Source organism: Festucalex cinctus, chromosome 4, assembly GCF_051991245.1.
Source record: "Festucalex cinctus isolate MCC-2025b chromosome 4, RoL_Fcin_1.0, whole genome shotgun sequence".
NCBI classification, from domain to species: Eukaryota; Metazoa; Chordata; class Actinopteri; order Syngnathiformes; family Syngnathidae; genus Festucalex; species Festucalex cinctus.
The window spans coordinates 32043461-32060322 of NC_135414.1; the positions used below are offsets into that span (position 1 = coordinate 32043461).

General features: G+C 45.2%; 3 protein-coding genes and 1 long non-coding RNA gene across 4 annotated transcripts; all 4 read left to right on the top strand.

Annotated features, from left to right (window-relative positions):
* The first annotated feature begins 109 nt into the window (after positions 1–109).
* Positions 110–2897, top strand: LOC144018161 (uncharacterized). The gene is made up of 2 exons (XM_077520363.1): positions 110–627; positions 1063–2897. The coding sequence occupies exons 1-2, from the start codon at positions 447–449 to the stop codon at positions 2121–2123; spliced, it is 1242 nt and encodes a 413-aa protein (XP_077376489.1). The 5' UTR covers positions 110–446; the 3' UTR covers positions 2124–2897.
* A 724-nt stretch (positions 2898–3621) lies between these two features.
* On the top strand, positions 3622–9399 carry LOC144018136 (uncharacterized). The gene is made up of 4 exons (XM_077520322.1): positions 3622–3949; positions 5114–6465; positions 6876–6955; positions 7685–9399. The coding sequence occupies exons 1-4, from the start codon at positions 3931–3933 to the stop codon at positions 8664–8666; spliced, it is 2433 nt and encodes an 810-aa protein (XP_077376448.1). The 5' UTR covers positions 3622–3930; the 3' UTR covers positions 8667–9399.
* A 110-nt stretch (positions 9400–9509) lies between these two features.
* On the top strand, positions 9510–11480 carry LOC144018181 (uncharacterized). Its single transcript, XR_013283356.1, has 3 exons — positions 9510–10410; positions 10852–11082; positions 11354–11480. It is a non-coding gene; the product is annotated as an uncharacterized LOC144018181 (long non-coding RNA).
* A 1859-nt stretch (positions 11481–13339) lies between these two features.
* LOC144018166 (uncharacterized) lies at positions 13340–16419 on the top strand. Its single transcript, XM_077520369.1, has 2 exons — positions 13340–13746; positions 14705–16419. Exons 1-2 carry the CDS (start codon positions 13728–13730, stop codon positions 15781–15783), a joined length of 1098 nt encoding a protein of 365 aa, XP_077376495.1. The 5' UTR covers positions 13340–13727; the 3' UTR covers positions 15784–16419.
* Positions 16420–16862: the final 443 nt, after the last annotated feature.

Below are 16862 nucleotides of genomic sequence, written 5' to 3' on the forward strand. Positions count from 1 at the left end.
TTCCGTGTTTTGCATAGAATTTGTATTATCTGGGTCGAAATAAAAGTTGTAAGAATAAGAAGTAATCAAAAACAGTTCAGTTAGTCGCCTCAGGTTGGCGTGTGTTGCATGATGGCTCCGCCAGATGTCAGCACCGGATGGCGGCTGACGCGATGCAGTGCCATCGAAGAAGAAGAGAAAAGCGGAAGTGAGGCTTTCCAACAGCCGCAGCCTTCGCCAACTTCTCATTAGAATCTCTTATCGCTCTGATTTCTGCATTCCAAAACAGTTCACGCGACGTTTTTCGTCGAATATCAATGTGACGGACTTTAAACCGGACATAAAAAGTGGCCTCGACTTCGTTTGCGAGCCGCGGCGGCGCGGTCGAAACAGGCAACCGGAAGTTAGCGCCGCATGCTAACCGGAGGTGCCAGGTGACTTGTCAGTTCATTGTGATCGGCGTGAGAATGTGCACGGTGAAAATGCTGCGAGCTGTGGTGACCGAGCGGCTGAGTGCGGCCGTGGAGGAAATCTTTGTGGTGTTGGAGAGAACCATCACCGAGTACGAAGACGAACTTTGTCGAACCAAGGAGGAGAACCAGCGACAACGTCAACTGCTGGACGCCATCATGGGCTCACACACGCCAGGTTGGTCACCGTCAACTTCAACAATGGCGTCAATCGTACATCGAAACCGCTTTCGATCTACTTGATGGAGATGGATATTTGTGACGTCACCATCATCAGCGACATTCAATTTCTAGTCAGGGTTTTCTCCAGTTTAATCCAAAAAACATGCCTGTCAGCTTGTTCAACCAAACTGTAGAACAAAAGTTTGAGCGCTGAATGCTAACTTATAACGCTAAATACTCCTTAATGGTGGGAAAAAGTTTTGAAATTATTGATTTTATTATATCTTTTATGTCACCAAAACAATGCAGTTGAGCAGGGGTGTGTAGATTTTTTATTTTATTTTTTTATATAACTACTGCAAGGCTCCTTGAATTGTTGAAGTTCTTTATTAAGACACCTGCAAATCAATGCATCACCTTTTATGGTGCGCATTTGTCTCCTGTCTCACAGATGTCGCTGAAGATGAGCAGCAGCGGTGCTGCGGGGTGGAGTGGGAGGAGCCACAACCCCCCAACGTGGTCAAGGAGGAAAAGGAGGACATGGGCGTCGGCCAAGAGGGCATGCGTGTGGTTGTGAAGAGCGAAGATGAAGATGGAGACGGCGAGCGTGAGGAGAGGAGAACATCGGGCGGCCTCTTGGTCATCGAGCACGCGTCGCGGCGCGACACTAACGAGGAGCACGACTCCAAAGGCGCTTCAAGCTCCAAAAGTCGCCGGCGCAACAAATCCGCCTCGAAGAGCGAGAAAACGTTCCTCTGCTCTGTGTGCGGCAGCGGCTTCCCGCTGAAGAAACAGCTCGTCCGCCACATGCTGGTCCACCCGGGGGAGAAACCCTTCCTCTGCCCATTCTGCGGGGCCGGCTTCTACCACATGACCAGCCTGATACGACACAGGCGAACCCACACGGGGGAGAAACCGTTTGCGTGCGCCTTTGGCTGCGGGAAACGCTTCTCCCAGAAAGCACATTTGATCACGCACACAAGGACGCACACGGGGGAAAAGATCTTCTCCTGTGCCGTCTGCGCCGCCGTTTTCGCCGACCGCTCCGCTCTCGCTCAACACCGGCGGACGCACACCGGAGAGAAACCCTTCGCCTGCTCCATTTGCTGCGGCAAGTTCACCCGCCGAGGGCACCTCATCATCCACATGCGGACGCACACCGGGGAGAAACCCTTCGCCTGCTCCGTTTGCGGAAAGCGGCTGACCCGCAAGGCGCATTTGGCCACGCACATGAGGACGCACACGGGAGAGAAACCTTTCTCCTGCTCCGTGTGCGGCGCAGCCTTCAGCTTCCGCTCGGCGCTGGCCCAGCACATGAGGACGCACACCGGAGAGAAACCCTTTCGCTGCTCCCTGTGCGGCGAGAGCTTCTCCCAGAAAGGGCATCTGAACGTTCACACCAGGACGCACACCGGAGAGAAACCTTTCGGTTGCCCTGCCTGCAACAAAAGGTTCACCCATAAGTATCAGATTAGTAAACACAAATGTGCTGCCAACAGCAGTAGCCAGTGAACATGTCTGTTTTTTTGCAGCATACTTTAAAAAAAAAAAATCGTGTCTCTTTCTTAATCCAGATGTATCACTTGAATTGTCTTGAACATACTTGACTTCAATTGCTACTTTCTTATCAGCCCGATGATGTCACACAAGCGCACCAGCGTAAAGAGGGAAACATGATGATTACCACAGAACAGGAAATGGAACTTGACACATACATTTGACCAAATAGATGTTCAAAATTCTAACCACACACACCAAAAAAAGTGTTGGCAGATAATTGTGTGGTAGCCATTTTAGGCTAGCAGCAGCGATGTGGATGTAAACAAACAGCACTGACTACTGAAAGACTAATACATTGCACCCTGTTTTGCTAGCCAACATGTCATTATTTATTCATAATAGTGTTTTCACTTATTTCTACACTGTAGTGTAAACACAACAATAGCACTAAGATAAAGGTTGTTACATATTTCGCTAATAAATGCTGACATACCCACAAAAGTTGCACATGGATACATAACGTGTGCATTTGTCATGTGTAGTAGTTTACTAGTTAGGATGCACATTTGATATTTCGTTTGCAGTATTAGTAAGATGAGAACACTGTTTTAATAGTATAAAAGCTACACTTGAAAAAAAAAAATCTGTCACATTTAAAGTTGATTAAAGCGGTAAACTATTTTCTTGTGTTCACTGGTAAGGACGATTAACTGCACCTCTTTGCCACTAGGTGGTGTCATCAAATAATACAGTCAAGTTGTTCTTTGGCCCGGGCAACACTTCAAATAAAGCTGAATATGTGAGATTGCAAATGTGAGTGCTCATTGAATAAGTACAAATTCATTTTTATTTTGTACTATTGGTACATTTTAGAGTTCGTAATCATTTTACTCTAATTTTACTGGTGTTTTTCTATTCGAGAAGTATTTATAGTTTTGTACAGAGCGTGAGTGCTTTTGCCAGTCTTGACAAGAACCTTCTCCACTTGTCACGTAGCGCAGGAGGACTTTTTGGTTCTTTCCATATGATAATCAAGTTTATGGAAAGTGCCACCGAATAGACGTAACGTCAAAAAACAAAAACAAAAACAACACACACTTGCATGAGATAAACATTTTCAAACAGCTACAAGAGTTCGCTAGTCTACGATTGGTGAGATAAAGTCGCAATAATGAAATACTGAACTATAAAATCTGCAACCGTAGATGAATTATTGCACAACAATGATCAGGGTGTAGTTGTTCCTCATTTGCAGTTGATTCTAAATTATTGTTCCACATTAAATGTACTCTTTAGATTTCAGTGTGTGTAATTTGTTGTCCCTTTTTTGGATAACCGTTTTTTTGGAACGCTTCGTAAAACCGTTTAGGATACAATTTTTCCGTTCGCTTGCATCACAGGCACCACGTCGGAACGCGTTTGGTGACTTTTGTCCCTAATGACTTACCGTACAGTGGCTCAGCATCAGTCCAGTTCTGCGCATGTGCGGCAAAGTTTTTTTTTGTTTGTTTTGTTTTTTTAACGGCATTTCCGGGCGCATGTCGGCAAACGGAGTTCGAATGCTTGAGTGTTTCATAGCTGTACACGTTTCTTTGATGTAAAAACAAACCAACATGAACTGAAATCTTCAGGCTTCCTTTCTGGAATAATCTCGCCTCGGTGCGTTTCTTCTCGCTTGCTAGCTGCTAACAAAGTTAGCAAGGCATGCTAAGCTAAGTGCTGATTGGTTGGGAAATGTGTGAAAAATGATTTGTGGAGGACGAAGATAACGTTTGAGCACCAAAAGAGAAGGAGCGAGACTTTGTTTTTCAAGATTCCGATGGACTCACTCGCAGCAGGTTTGTGCTCTTCTTCAACTTTTTTTTTTTGGATCCATTTTGAGAACAACCAAAAACAGGCTGACATGAAAGTCGACTCAGTAGTTCGGTGCGTTCCGTGACCGAGGTCGAAAGTCGGTCGACTCAAATCTGAACTCGACAAAAAAAACATAACTTTATTGTATAAAATACTGAATATGAACGCAAACTAGCTTCATGTATAATAATTATTGTACAGTGGGACACGCAGAAACTCAGTTTTTCGGGGTGTAACAAAAAAGGGTTTGAACTGAATTTTGAGCTTTTTTTCAAATTATTATTTATTTAAAAGATATGAGTGCATCAAATTGAACCAGACCGTTATGCTTTAAAACATATCGTTATACGTATCAAATCCTATTTTATATCTTTGCAGAAAATGTCACATCACATCTACAGTACTGACAAGCTCATTTCAATGTATGCTAAATAATAAGTTACATTACGATACGATATTATCAAGATATGAAGGTCACGATATGATCATAATCACGATATTGTAGGGAGTTTGGCGATACAAAAAAGGTCACAATAGTGTAAAAAAAATGAGAAAATAGAAGGGTCAAAACATGTCTTGTGAAATTTAAACTGCACTAAAAACAAAAACTAGCCACCAGAGGGTGCAAGAACTGCACAAATGGAAATCAACCTGACTTTTTTTTAAACAGATGTGCTGCTTTTAATATCGTGACATGATGATGATATATTGTGGCAGTTTTAATATGGCCATATCACAATATTGCCATTATCGTTACATCCTCTTCGTATCGAATCAAATCGTAGTCCCCAGAAGTCAAACGGAATTGAATCTTTCCACTTTCAGATCCAACCTTGCTTGAATTGTTTCGCCCCCTGCGTATCAAAAAGCGTATCGAATCATCTTTTTGTGAAGAGATGCAACACACCCATCGTAGTTTTGCACTTGTTCCTTTCATTTTGTTCATTTGTTCCTTTTCGCCAGAGGGCTCGCAAATGTGCAAAAACGGAATCTTGCTTTTTTAAACCTTTGACCGTGAATCCACCTCCTGTCTGTCCAATGTGTTTGTGCTGTGTGTCACATGACAGTGTCACAGATGTGACAGATTAGCAGAGACAAGATTTTACAAAATCATACAATTTTCGTCTCATTTGAAATCTTTCTTGCAGGCGTCCCGCAGCTTCTGCGGCTGCTTCCCCACATCGAGGAGGACGACGACAAGCAACCCGAGTGGCCCTGCGTCAAAGAGGAAGATGAGGAGGAAGAAGAGCCGGCCCGCCTTAAAGAAGAGATGGAGGAAGTGGAGATCGCTCAGCAGGCCGGTGAGCGTCTCGAAGTCCTGCTGCACGTCAAGACGGAAGACGACGACGAAGCCGACACGAGCGACGTCCTGCTCGCTGGCGCGAGCGTGAAGGAAGACGACCAGTCGCCGCCGCCGCCGCCCGACGGCGACCAGCAGGAGTGGGAAATCGACGTTCTCTTGCCACCGCTCTCAGAATCTCCAGACAGTGACGAGGAGCCGAGAGGAAAACCTTACCGCTGCCTGTGGTGCCCCAAAGCGTTCACCAGGAGGACACTTTGGAAGTCGCACGTGAAGACGCACGTGCGGAAGGAGAAACCGTTCGCTTGCTCGCGTTGCGGCCAAAGATTCTTCCGGAAAACGACTTTGCTGAAGCACACGCGGGCGCACGCGGGAGACAAACGTTTTCTGCGTGCAGTTTGCGGCAAGAAGTTGACTTCACGGAGCAGCTTGAAGGCGCACGCGAGACGACACGCCGTCAACGAGACTTCCGGTTGCTCGGTTTGCCGAGAAGGCTTTGCCACAATCGGCCAATTGACGGCACACGCCAAGGAACATCACGGGGAGAAACCGTTTGCTTGCTCCGTTTGCCGCCGGCGATTCACCCTGAAAAGTCATTTGACCGCGCACATGAGATCGCATGCGTCAGAGAAACCTTTTTCCTGCTCCTCGTGCGCCCGGGCCTTCGCTCATCAGAGAGACTTGAAGGCGCACGTGAAAGAACGCCACGAGCCGGAATCCAGCGGTCGTCCGGATAACCAGCGCAAGTCGGATCGGCGGCAAACGAGCGGGATCGGAGCCACTCGTTGCTGCGTTCCTTCGTGTCAGGCGTCGTCCAACGACAACGACGGCGACGGCGACGGCGGCCCGCTGAGTTTTTTCCCCTTCCCCGAAAACGAGGAGCTCCGACGCCAATGGATGGCCGCCATCCCCCGGGACAACTTGCGCGTCACGCAGCACACGCGGGTGTGCGGCCGGCATTTTCGGAAAAAGGATGTGCGCAAGTCCAGGTTCGCCAAAGGACGGCGGTCGCTGAAAGAAGGCGCCGTTCCCGTCCTGTTTGAGCGCATCCGCGACACCCGCACGCCCGCGGAGAAGCAAACGAGACGGCATTCAAGTTCCGACAAAGCGGCAGAGGAGGCAAAATCACGGGCCAATCGCATCGCGGCCGAGCACGACTACGCCGCCGCTCGTCCGCGGCGCGGCGGCCGCTCGCCCGCAGTAAGTTTATGAAGCGAGTCAATATGGGGAAGAACTCGACGTGTGCGTGCATTGACAACATAACATAATAATAATAACATCATAATAATAAAACAATAATAATATTTGTATTTATTTTATTTTTTTACATAATATTGTGAGCTTTTTTAAATATTGCCAACTTCCCCACAATATCGTGATAATTATCGTATCTTGACATTTGGATATCGTTACATCCCTTCTAGTATGGAGCCACTTTTTAATTGAATTGTTAATTTAATTGTGTGTGAAGTAGTTTTTCATCAAAAGGATTGGAGAAAATTGTATGTGAAATATTTTTAGAGTGGAAAATGTTCAATAAATCTGCTGACAAAAAAATGCTGATCGTGCATTTTATTTGTAATGCGTTTTCCGTCTTGTTTTGGTCGCAGGGTCCGGAAGCGAGTCGGAGCAACAACATGGTTTTCCTGTCAGCCCAGCCGAGTGACGGACGACTGGCGGAAGGATTACGGTTTGTACTCGCGCTTCAATTTCATTTCAATTGGGATTATATGAGGAAGGGACAACAAATGGTAAACCATTAAAAAAAAAACAAATCTCTCATTTATGCTGCTCGAGCAAAGAACTACTTTCCTTCGCCTCTCCCTGGAAGGTCTCTTCGTAAAAAAACATCTTTAAAAAACTGCGTAAATGTTGATACAAACAACGCTCACTAATCGGTGACGTCACCTGTGGAGCAACTTTTTATTTGTGTGTTAATCCCGGTGACCTAAATCAGTTTGTTAGTTAACTTGGAAAAAATCAAATAAAATTCCATTTGTGTGGAGCTCGTTCCATGTCTCAGCTTCCCAGACTAGAAAAGATTTTTGCGTTTTCCTGCAAAAAAACTGACCCCTGGGGGATTCCAGGCACATTACGTTCCCCTTCATCTGACAATTATCTTAGATTTTGAAACATCGAAGGGCCAAAACATCCCTCATGAAAATTAAATGGCACTAAAAAACGCCTTCTGTGTGCTCTTGCATTAAAAAAGGCAAAACAAAAACCGGGTAAAAACGTTTTTGGGCTTGAATGACAATGTATTCAAAGCGTTTTTACACGTTTTTGGGCTTGAATGAGTTTTAAGCAGACTTCCTTGTGAACTTTTCCAGAGCCGCAAATTCAAATTTGTTGACGCTTGAGTCAAAAAGGCGTCCGATTGTTTGGGCGTCTCGTCACCCGATTGCGTTTGAATCCACAGAAGCAACCTGTACCGCGGCGTGATCTCGGCGCTGCCCGAGCCCGCCGCCCTGAAGATCCGGGAGGTGTACGGGGACCTCCCCGCCCACCTGGCGCCCGCCATCACCACCATGTTGGTCTCGCCGCACGTCCCCTGCGTCCGCTCGCTCTTCGGCCCCGTCCAGCGCGGCAGCGTGCTTTCCTACCAGATGGCGGCCAAGTCGGCGCTGTGGACCCGCCCCCACGCCGACGCCCCCCCGCCCCCGCGCCTGCCCCTCGCCGACTACAGGCTGGGACCGCCCGCCCGCTCCTTCGCGCTGACGCCGCGCCAGGAGCGGCACGTGGCCGGCCTGCGGACGCCGCTCGAGCTGGCCCACGAGCTGGAGAGGGCCACGCGGGGCCAGCGGGCCGAGAGGGCCACGCGGGGCCAGCGGATCCCGTCCGACAGCTTCAAGGAGATCTGCGGCGCCGGCGCTGGCGCCGCCCTGGCCGGGAGGCTGCTGGACCCGGCGGCGGCGCAGACGACGGCGGACGAGCGTCGGGCCCTCCACTTGGGGCCCGCCGCCGTGGAGGACTACTGCCGGGCGATGGACGTCAACCGCTACCCGTGCGGCCTCCTGGTCCACCCGGACGCCCCGTGGATGGCCACGTCCCCCCACGGCGTGGTCTTCGACCCCAAGGGGCGGCCGGCGTTCGGCCTGCTGGAGGTGAAGTGCTGCGACGCGCGCACCTTCGCCGACTGGCGCTTCGCCGTCCGGCCGGACGGCGGCTTCGGCCTGCACGAGGGCCACCCGACCTTCTGGCGCATTCAGGGCCACCTGATGATCTCCGGGTGCCGGTGGTGCGACTTTGTGGTCCACGCGCAAGAGGACATGTTGGTCCAGCGGATTCCCCGCCACGACGACGTCATCGCCGCCATCAAGAGCAAAGTGGATTCTTTCTTCTTCTCCTCGTTCCTCAACGCTTGCTTGTCCGATGAGCGGCAAATGCAAAACGGAGGGTGACGATCGTTTTGCGAGGATTGGATTCGACTTCCTGTTGTCACTCGCCTTGTTGAGCTCCGTCAATCACAAATCCAAAAATAATCATAATTTCGCCTGTTTACTGTTTATTAACCAGTGATTGTTATTTCATATACAGTATAGTGATTTAAGAAAAAGGAGGATTGATGTGGTACTATATGTTACCGGTTCGGTCGTTGTTTTCCAAAGTAAAAACATGTTTGAAAATGTCTTCATTTGAATAAACACAGAAGATAATCAGTCTTCTTTTATCAAGGACTTCAGAAATCAATCAACAATTACCGGTACTGTTGATATACTGAAATCAGAGGATTTGGACCATTTTAAAGGAAAAAAAAAAAAGTCTCCAAACAGTTACTTGATTATTAAAATGGTTGTCGATTAATCTCATCATGTGTGCTTATTGCCATCGCCCACCGCAATGTAAGTATTTAATTGGGCAGTGATTGATTGATTTTTTTTAATGCCAAGAAAACCGTTACCAGCTCTTAAATTCAATATGAGCAGTTTTTGTTGTCAGTGAAAGATGGCTCCCAACAAATGTCGCTTGTGCTTACGAGGTATAGGTCGCTTGCACATGTCGTCACTTCCGCCTCGGATTTCTCGTAGTGATGGCAAAATGAAGCCCCGTAAAGCAATGAAGCCCTGCAGTGAAATGCTTCACACACACGTAGGGGCTTCAAGATGATTCATTTCCTCGACTACGCCATCATGTGGACAGAAAATGTATAACATGCTTGGTGCATGCAATAAAATGGGTGTAATTTTGTAAATCATGCTCTAAATACAAAAGAATATATATTTGAAGAGTGTTTTAACATGAATTGTTCTGTGTTACTTTGTCTATGTTTGTGCTTATGCAACAAGTGAAAATGTGAAAAAATGAGGTAAAATAAAGTGCTTATTCATTTTTATTTAAAAACAATATTTTTTCCAAAGTTTTTGGACTCAGGCGGTTTCTTTTTGTGCATAGAATTTCACCTGCTTTTGAAAAAACTCTTTCACATGGTACTGATGAAGCAGGGGTGCATAGATATGAGACAGCAAGTTTGTATAAACTTGGAAGCGCATATTTCTGTGATTCCCAGTACTGAAGGGGATTTTCAACTCTGGGGATATTTTCTTCTCTTTCTTGCTGGTTCCTTGAACTCCATCGCAAAAAAAGAAGCTCGTCGTCGTCGGTCAAATCGAATGCAAAATGCAAAGAAGTACCGCAGTAAGGGACCCGAAAACACAAAAAGTGAAGGGGAATCCATAGCGTTTCTTTGCCGCTTTTATTTCGAACTACACTCAAACCTAGCGAATCATTTCCTGAATCAGTCACGTGGTACACCCGCTTCGCGGGGCTTCAAACGTCATCACGTACGTCATCGACACACGCATTGAATCGCCGTTCATGAACCACTCATCTACATTACTCGGCACACGCTTCAGGGATTCGACCCGAGAAGCACATCACTAATTTCTCGTAGTCGCCATGCTGGGTGGCCTCCATTTACGTAGCGATTCGGTCTAACACGTATCTATCACGTTTGTTGTCTGCGTTTAAAATGGTACATTGTTGCTGCATCGTTGGCTGTTCGAACAAAGCCCAGGGGGAAAATGGTCGGCCTTTCTGCCGAATTCCGAAAATAATTAGGAACCAGGGCCTGGAGACAGAGGAGTGCGGACTCCGGAGGGAAGTCGTTACTTTGGGCTCGTGTGTGCAGCGATCACTTTGTGAGCGGTAAGCTTGTTTACCTTTATTTAATGCATGAGGATTAATAACGTTTCGACCGCCCATATATGGGCAAGTTGCTTATGTTTTGGATTCATGAGCAAGCAAGTTCGGTAGTACAAGCTGGCTAGCGGACGTTAGCCGAAAGCTAACATCGAACATTTTCACCCAAGTAGTGCCAGTGCAAAGTGTTTACTGCTGAAATTGGATTGATTAGTCTTGGGCTTTTAATGCCGATAACATGTTTTTTGGTGGCAAAATGTAAACTTGGAAAAAAAAAGAGACAGAAGGGGCTGATGCAAGAAAACAGACCCCCGGGGGTGATGCAAGAAAACAGAGCCCCGGTAGCCTACACATCATGCTAAAGAACTTATTCACGGCCACCCTACTGCGGTAAAATAACCAGTCTTTCCATATTTTATTTGTTTATATATTTGTTTATTTTAACAGGTCGCCCTGCGCCCGTTTTTCTGTCCAATCATCCCGACTGTGCTCCAACATTAAAGTTGGGTCCCAAGTTACAACATCTATGTCTCAGCCCAGTCGGTGCCAAGATATGAACGTGCACAGGAGAGACAAGCAAAGAAAAGACGACTCCAAGTGGCAGAGATTGTTGCAGTTATGCAGCCAGATAGCTCCAGTAACCTGTACCCTCAAGTACTGCTGACATCATTGACTCTGGTATGCCACTCAGAATTCATTACATGATATATTGTATGCATGAGTGAATGTATGTGTTTGTTTGTGTGTGTACACGCACCTTATATTTTAGAGACATTTGGAAGTGTTTATAGAAATAAGTATTTGCCTGTAGCAATGTTCATACATTAAAAAATGCAACAAAATGTGTACATTTCTTTTACACTGACAAAAAAACTATACTACTTTACTATATTAAACCTATTACTGGTACCGTATTTATTTGTGATTTTTTCTTTATTTTTTTCTTTAGGGGTCTCATGCCACACCGACTTGATTGCCAATGACATGATGGAAACGAAGGCGAGCATCAAAGCATTGGAGGAGGACAACATGCGACTGTTTGTTTGGCGCTAATAAAGGCAGCGATTATACAAATTCTATTGTTGGGTTTGTTTACAAAGCTATACATAATACAAATGACAGGATTTGACTCAATGTGCAATATGGTCCCTCTTAAAGTAATGGCATAAATCTCTATTTCTAAAAGCACAAAAATGAAGTGAATAATGATTAGATGTAGTAATTTCAGGGTTAAAAATTGAACTGTTAATTAATGTATTTATTTTAGCACAGGTGCCTACCATCCTGAGATGACGGTATGATGTAATGTTGATGGGGTACGCAATGACTTTCATTATGCTATGTACAGAGGAAAAAGTTGCTCTCTTTTAAATTTGTTTAATGTAAGACAAGTACCAGTACTGTGTTACAGTTTTCCCAATAATCCTTGTTTCACACTTGTCACAAAACCACTGTCCTTTTGGCAGTCTAGATTGGCACACTTCAAGTGATATCATTTGATTTTACAATCTGCTGCAGCACAAAAAACTACTTTATTCCGCATCTTTGAAGTACATGAGCAAGTGGTAGGTGACAGCGGCTGAGCAGGAACACTGGAAGTCCACTGCTGATCTAGTAAATGCTCTCCCGAGCAGTTCAGGTAAGGAGGGGATTTTGGGAAAAAAAAAACTCTGGCTTTTCCAACTGGCCAAAACGAGCGATCTGGGTGGACTCGCTCAATCACACTTTGTCCACACCACAAAGTCACAGAAGTCCGTCCAGTTAAACTCATCTGTGCCTGAATCTGAAAATATTACAAACATTGTAATGAAAATATGAAACATAGAATTAAATAAGAAACTACAAAAAGTAAAGCCATACATACCTGGTAATACTATTGGTGTTGTCGTGACAAGTGATGGGAATTGTTGCCATCTGGCACCAGACAGAAATTGGGTGTTGTGACAGCCTCCTTAACCGTGAGATCATAAGAAAAGCTGTCAGTATGCTCAGTAGTTACCATGAACACGTTTTATTGTACTGGAAACTGAAACTAAAAATACGTCCTCTGAGAGTGGTTAACCTTAACCATTTAGAATAAGTTGATTAAGTAACATGTAACTAGTGAAAGGGTAGCATTAAATTTAATTAAGCCACGGGGAGGCTGTGCATAGTTACTTTTTATTCTTATACGCTCTGCCATATTTGCCTGTTATCAAATTATTAGAAAAACCACATCAGGTAAACCCAGCTGTGCATGTAAACACAATAACAGGAAGCCTGAGAACAAATCAACATTTTTGTGTGCAGAATTACCAACACCATGTGGTTTACTTACGTGCAACAGCAACAGTTTCTTCTGATGCGATGTTAAAGTTTACACTCTGTATCCACCCGCTTACAAAATAATTGTAAGCCTCCAGGGATTTGTTGGCGTGTTATGGAGCATGTTGTCAACACGAGGTAGGGAAAGATGTCCAGAGATGTCACATTTGGCCAGCAAGCTTTCTCCGGCAAAAAAAAAATCACCCTTGGTCAGGACGTAATTAGGATCAATCCCGCCACACAGAGACACCTTCTGCCTGTATCGTTGTTTTTGATCTTCCGGTAAATCGTGAAAATACTGCGAAAATTACATCAGGTTGATGAGCTCTACCGTGTAACTCGCGAGTGTACCTTGTGAACCGGCGGACACCCAATATGGCGCCCGAAGGAAAAACTCCCATGATGCATTACGATGTGCAAGCGACCTATTTCAAATGAACAGCAAACTGCAGACTACGTAAAATAAGTAAACAAAAAACGCTTGTCACCAAAACAGATTGAATAGAAATGCACAGTATATCGGTTATTGAAAACAAACCAAAAAAAACGATTTTAATTTTATTTTTTACCGTAGGTGGATAAAAAGTGAAGGGTTTGGAAAAGTGAGGGTCGCGCCTGCGCAGTACTCAGCCTGACGTCACTGCGAACGCGACGGGTTCTTCGTAGCCACACGTCATCACGCGCGCGTCCGTTGTGATGTTCAGTATTCTTTTTGTCGTCTTGTGTTTTTTGTCTACGCGGTAACAAGCAGCGGGCTCAATTGAGCTCCGTGTAAATTTCGCACTGCAAACGCATAAACGCGCCTTCATGTTAACTTAGCTTGTTAGCTGCGGACAAAGAAAATTAGCAACTCGAAGCAGCAGCGAGACTGCGCAAAAGTCGACCTGCTTGTTGCCGAAAATGAGTCACTAAGCGAGGAAGGAATCTTTGCAGCGTCGAAGAGAACCATCGTCGGGAGGAACTTGTTTCTCCAACCGAAAGAGGACAAGCAGCCACGACGACAAATACTGGACGCTCACATGGACTCGCGCACGGCAGGTTGATGACGTCCGCTTTTCATACTTATCACTAGTTTCACATTACAGGGGGAATTTTAGATGGAATGTCCCCCCTACTTAATTGCTCGGCTTTCAATAATTAAGAAATGAAAGAATTTCTTCGATTTTATTGTAATCTCGCTGACAAATTTCCAGGTCACTTGGAATGTATCAAACAGCGCAGAAACTTTCCAACTTCCAGCAAAAATAAGGGGAAAAAAACAACAAAATACTAAGATCAAAAACATAAGTACACACATTATGTCACTGAAGTTGTGCGTATCGATAATCTATCGGGAGACAAAATGTCACGATTTATCGCAATATCGATATATCGTCACACTCCTAATATACACTACACATATATATGAATGTTAAATATACACAAAGGTTTAAAGTTACAAAAGATGGCTAAAAAATGTTCATAACTTTTGTCATCTTTGTCCAATTTTCAAAAGGTTGTTATGCAAGTTTGCTCAAGAAGAGAAACTGACAACGTTATAATAATCATATTCATCATTTTGCATCCGTTCCAAAGTGAAATTATAGAGAATGATGCACACAAAAGGTGCATACAGAATGAGCAAATTGTTCAGGTGGCTCGTAAGGAATCCAAGTAGCAGCGCAAGAAGGCCTTTATGCTCCGTAAAATGTCTGAAATGAGTAAAAAAAAACGTGCGAAACTTTGTTTGTTTTCATTTGTCAACTGTAAATTTCAAGAAATGTTGCTTGAGCTATTCGAAACTCTCAAGTCAACCAGGAAATGCCAGCAACAGAATGAAAACCAGGATCAAACTGAATTGGGGAAGAAAAAAAAAATCCTACAAAAACTGGGATTATATGTACAAAAATGTAAAGCGCATATATTCACTTTGATCGCTTAGTGATTTGCACGAGAATCCATTTTCTATACTTCTTCCTGTTTGGTGAATCTTTCGTATTTGTCTTGCGTTCTGCAGACATGAGGCCACCGCCCATCAAAAGGGAAGACACGCCCCCCCACGTCAAAGAAGAAAAGCATGAAGTGGACGTCGGTCGCGAGGATGACATCGGCGACTTTCCCGTCATTCGGGTGGTGGTGAAGGCCGAAGACGAGGAAGATGAAGGCCAGCTTTGCGAGTCGGAAGCGGGTGTCGCGTCGGCTCCGCTCTCCGACTCGCTCGACACCGACGACGAGATACGGGAGAAACCTTTTGCGTGTCCGTTTTGCGCCAAAGGATTCAGCAGGAGGACGCATTTGAAGTCGCACGTGATGACGCACACGGGCGAGAAACCCTTTCCTTGCTCGCTTTGCTCTCAGAGGTTCTCGTCCAAGAGCAACTTGAAGTCGCACATGAGAACGCACACCGGGGAGAAACCCTTTCCCTGCTCGCTGTGCAGCGAGCGATTCCCTCGCAAACACACTCTGACGGAGCACATGAGGACGCACACGGGAGAGAAACCGTTCCCGTGTTCGGTTTGCTGCCAGACTTTCTCTTCCAAGAGCAACCTGAAGGCCCACATGAGAAGACACACCGGCGAGAAACCTTTCCATTGCTCCGTTTGCGGCGAAGGCTTCACCACAAAAGCTATTTTGTTGGTACACACCAGGAAGCACACGGGAGAGAAACCGTTTGCCTGCTCAACTTGCGGCGAACGATTCACCCGGAAAGACACGTTGACGGTCCACATGAGAACGCACACGGGAGAGAAACCCTTCCCCTGTTCCGTCTGCGCCCAAACGTACTCGTCAAAGTGCAGTTTGAAGATTCACATGCGGAGGCACACCGGCGAGAGACCTTTCCGCTGCTCCGCGTGCGGCGAAGGCTACGCCACCAAAGCCATTTTGGTGGCGCACACGAGAACGCACACGGGGGAGAAACCGTTTTCCTGCTCGGCGTGCGCGCAAACCTTCGCTCACAAGTGCAACTTGAGGACGCACATGAGGAAACACGGCGCGGGCGAGTCGCTTCGTCATCCCGAGCGCGATCGCAGGTTCGCGTCTCAGTTGGAGGCGGACCATCGCAAGTGTGCTGCTGACAAAAGCGACAGTTTGTGACCCGGAGCCTACGTGAACTTGTTATCGTCATGGCAACTGCTCTCCTCTGTGATTGTAAACGGAAGTCTTATCAGTGCCGTCAGATTTTGAATTCTTGTTTAACGCCGTTTTTTTTTTTTTATTCCACCATCTATCAAAATATTGACTTTTCAGCTTGACAATTTGTTCACCTGCAAAACGTCACTTCCAGAAGAATCCGGCCCAAAGCAGCGGATGGACCACTGATCTACATATATATTAGGGGTGGGACGATACGGGTAAACCACGATTCGATACTGTGACGACATTTGGCTCACGATATCGATAATATCACGATACACGATAGCTACCATTTTTGATATATTGTCAAAAAAAAAGTCACAATATGTGACTGAAAAAAGCCAACAAATGCCCATCAAAAGGAAAATGTCTAATTATGCATTTATTCAATGCCAAAACTTTGTGCAATGTACAAAGTTCTGCATTGTGCCTCACTGTATAACTCGACACATTACATCGATATCTACCGTCAGTGTATCGATAATTTATGTGCTTTGCCGTCACCTGCTTTTGCAAATAATTGCCACATTTTTTTCAATGTATGCCTGATTTTCATATGAAGCCAAATTTCCATGTGGAAGGCCAAGAGAATCAAGACAATTCCAATGTCATAACTTGCATATGAGCAGTTTGTGAGAAAATAAAATAAAATATGGAATATCTGGAGAAAATTGTCATTTTTTCTTTCCCCCTCCTCTAATTTTAACAATTCAAACTGTTCGAGATTTATACTGTTCCGGTGATACCTACCATTTTTTTTTTTTTTCAAAATTTCAAAATAAAAGTTTATATTGGCCAAATCATTAGGTACACCCCAAATTCACACCCTTTTCTAAAATCAAGCAATCCAATTTATATGTTTTACTAAAAAAATTGCAACGATAATGTAATAAAAATAAATATCAGAATTAACATAGAAGGAAACAAAATGAAGTAGATTCCAAAGATATCCATGTTTTTATATATGTATTTGTATGAATAGCAATTATTTATTGGCATTTCTTATTTGTTATAATTTAAGAGACTCAAAATAAGTGTTG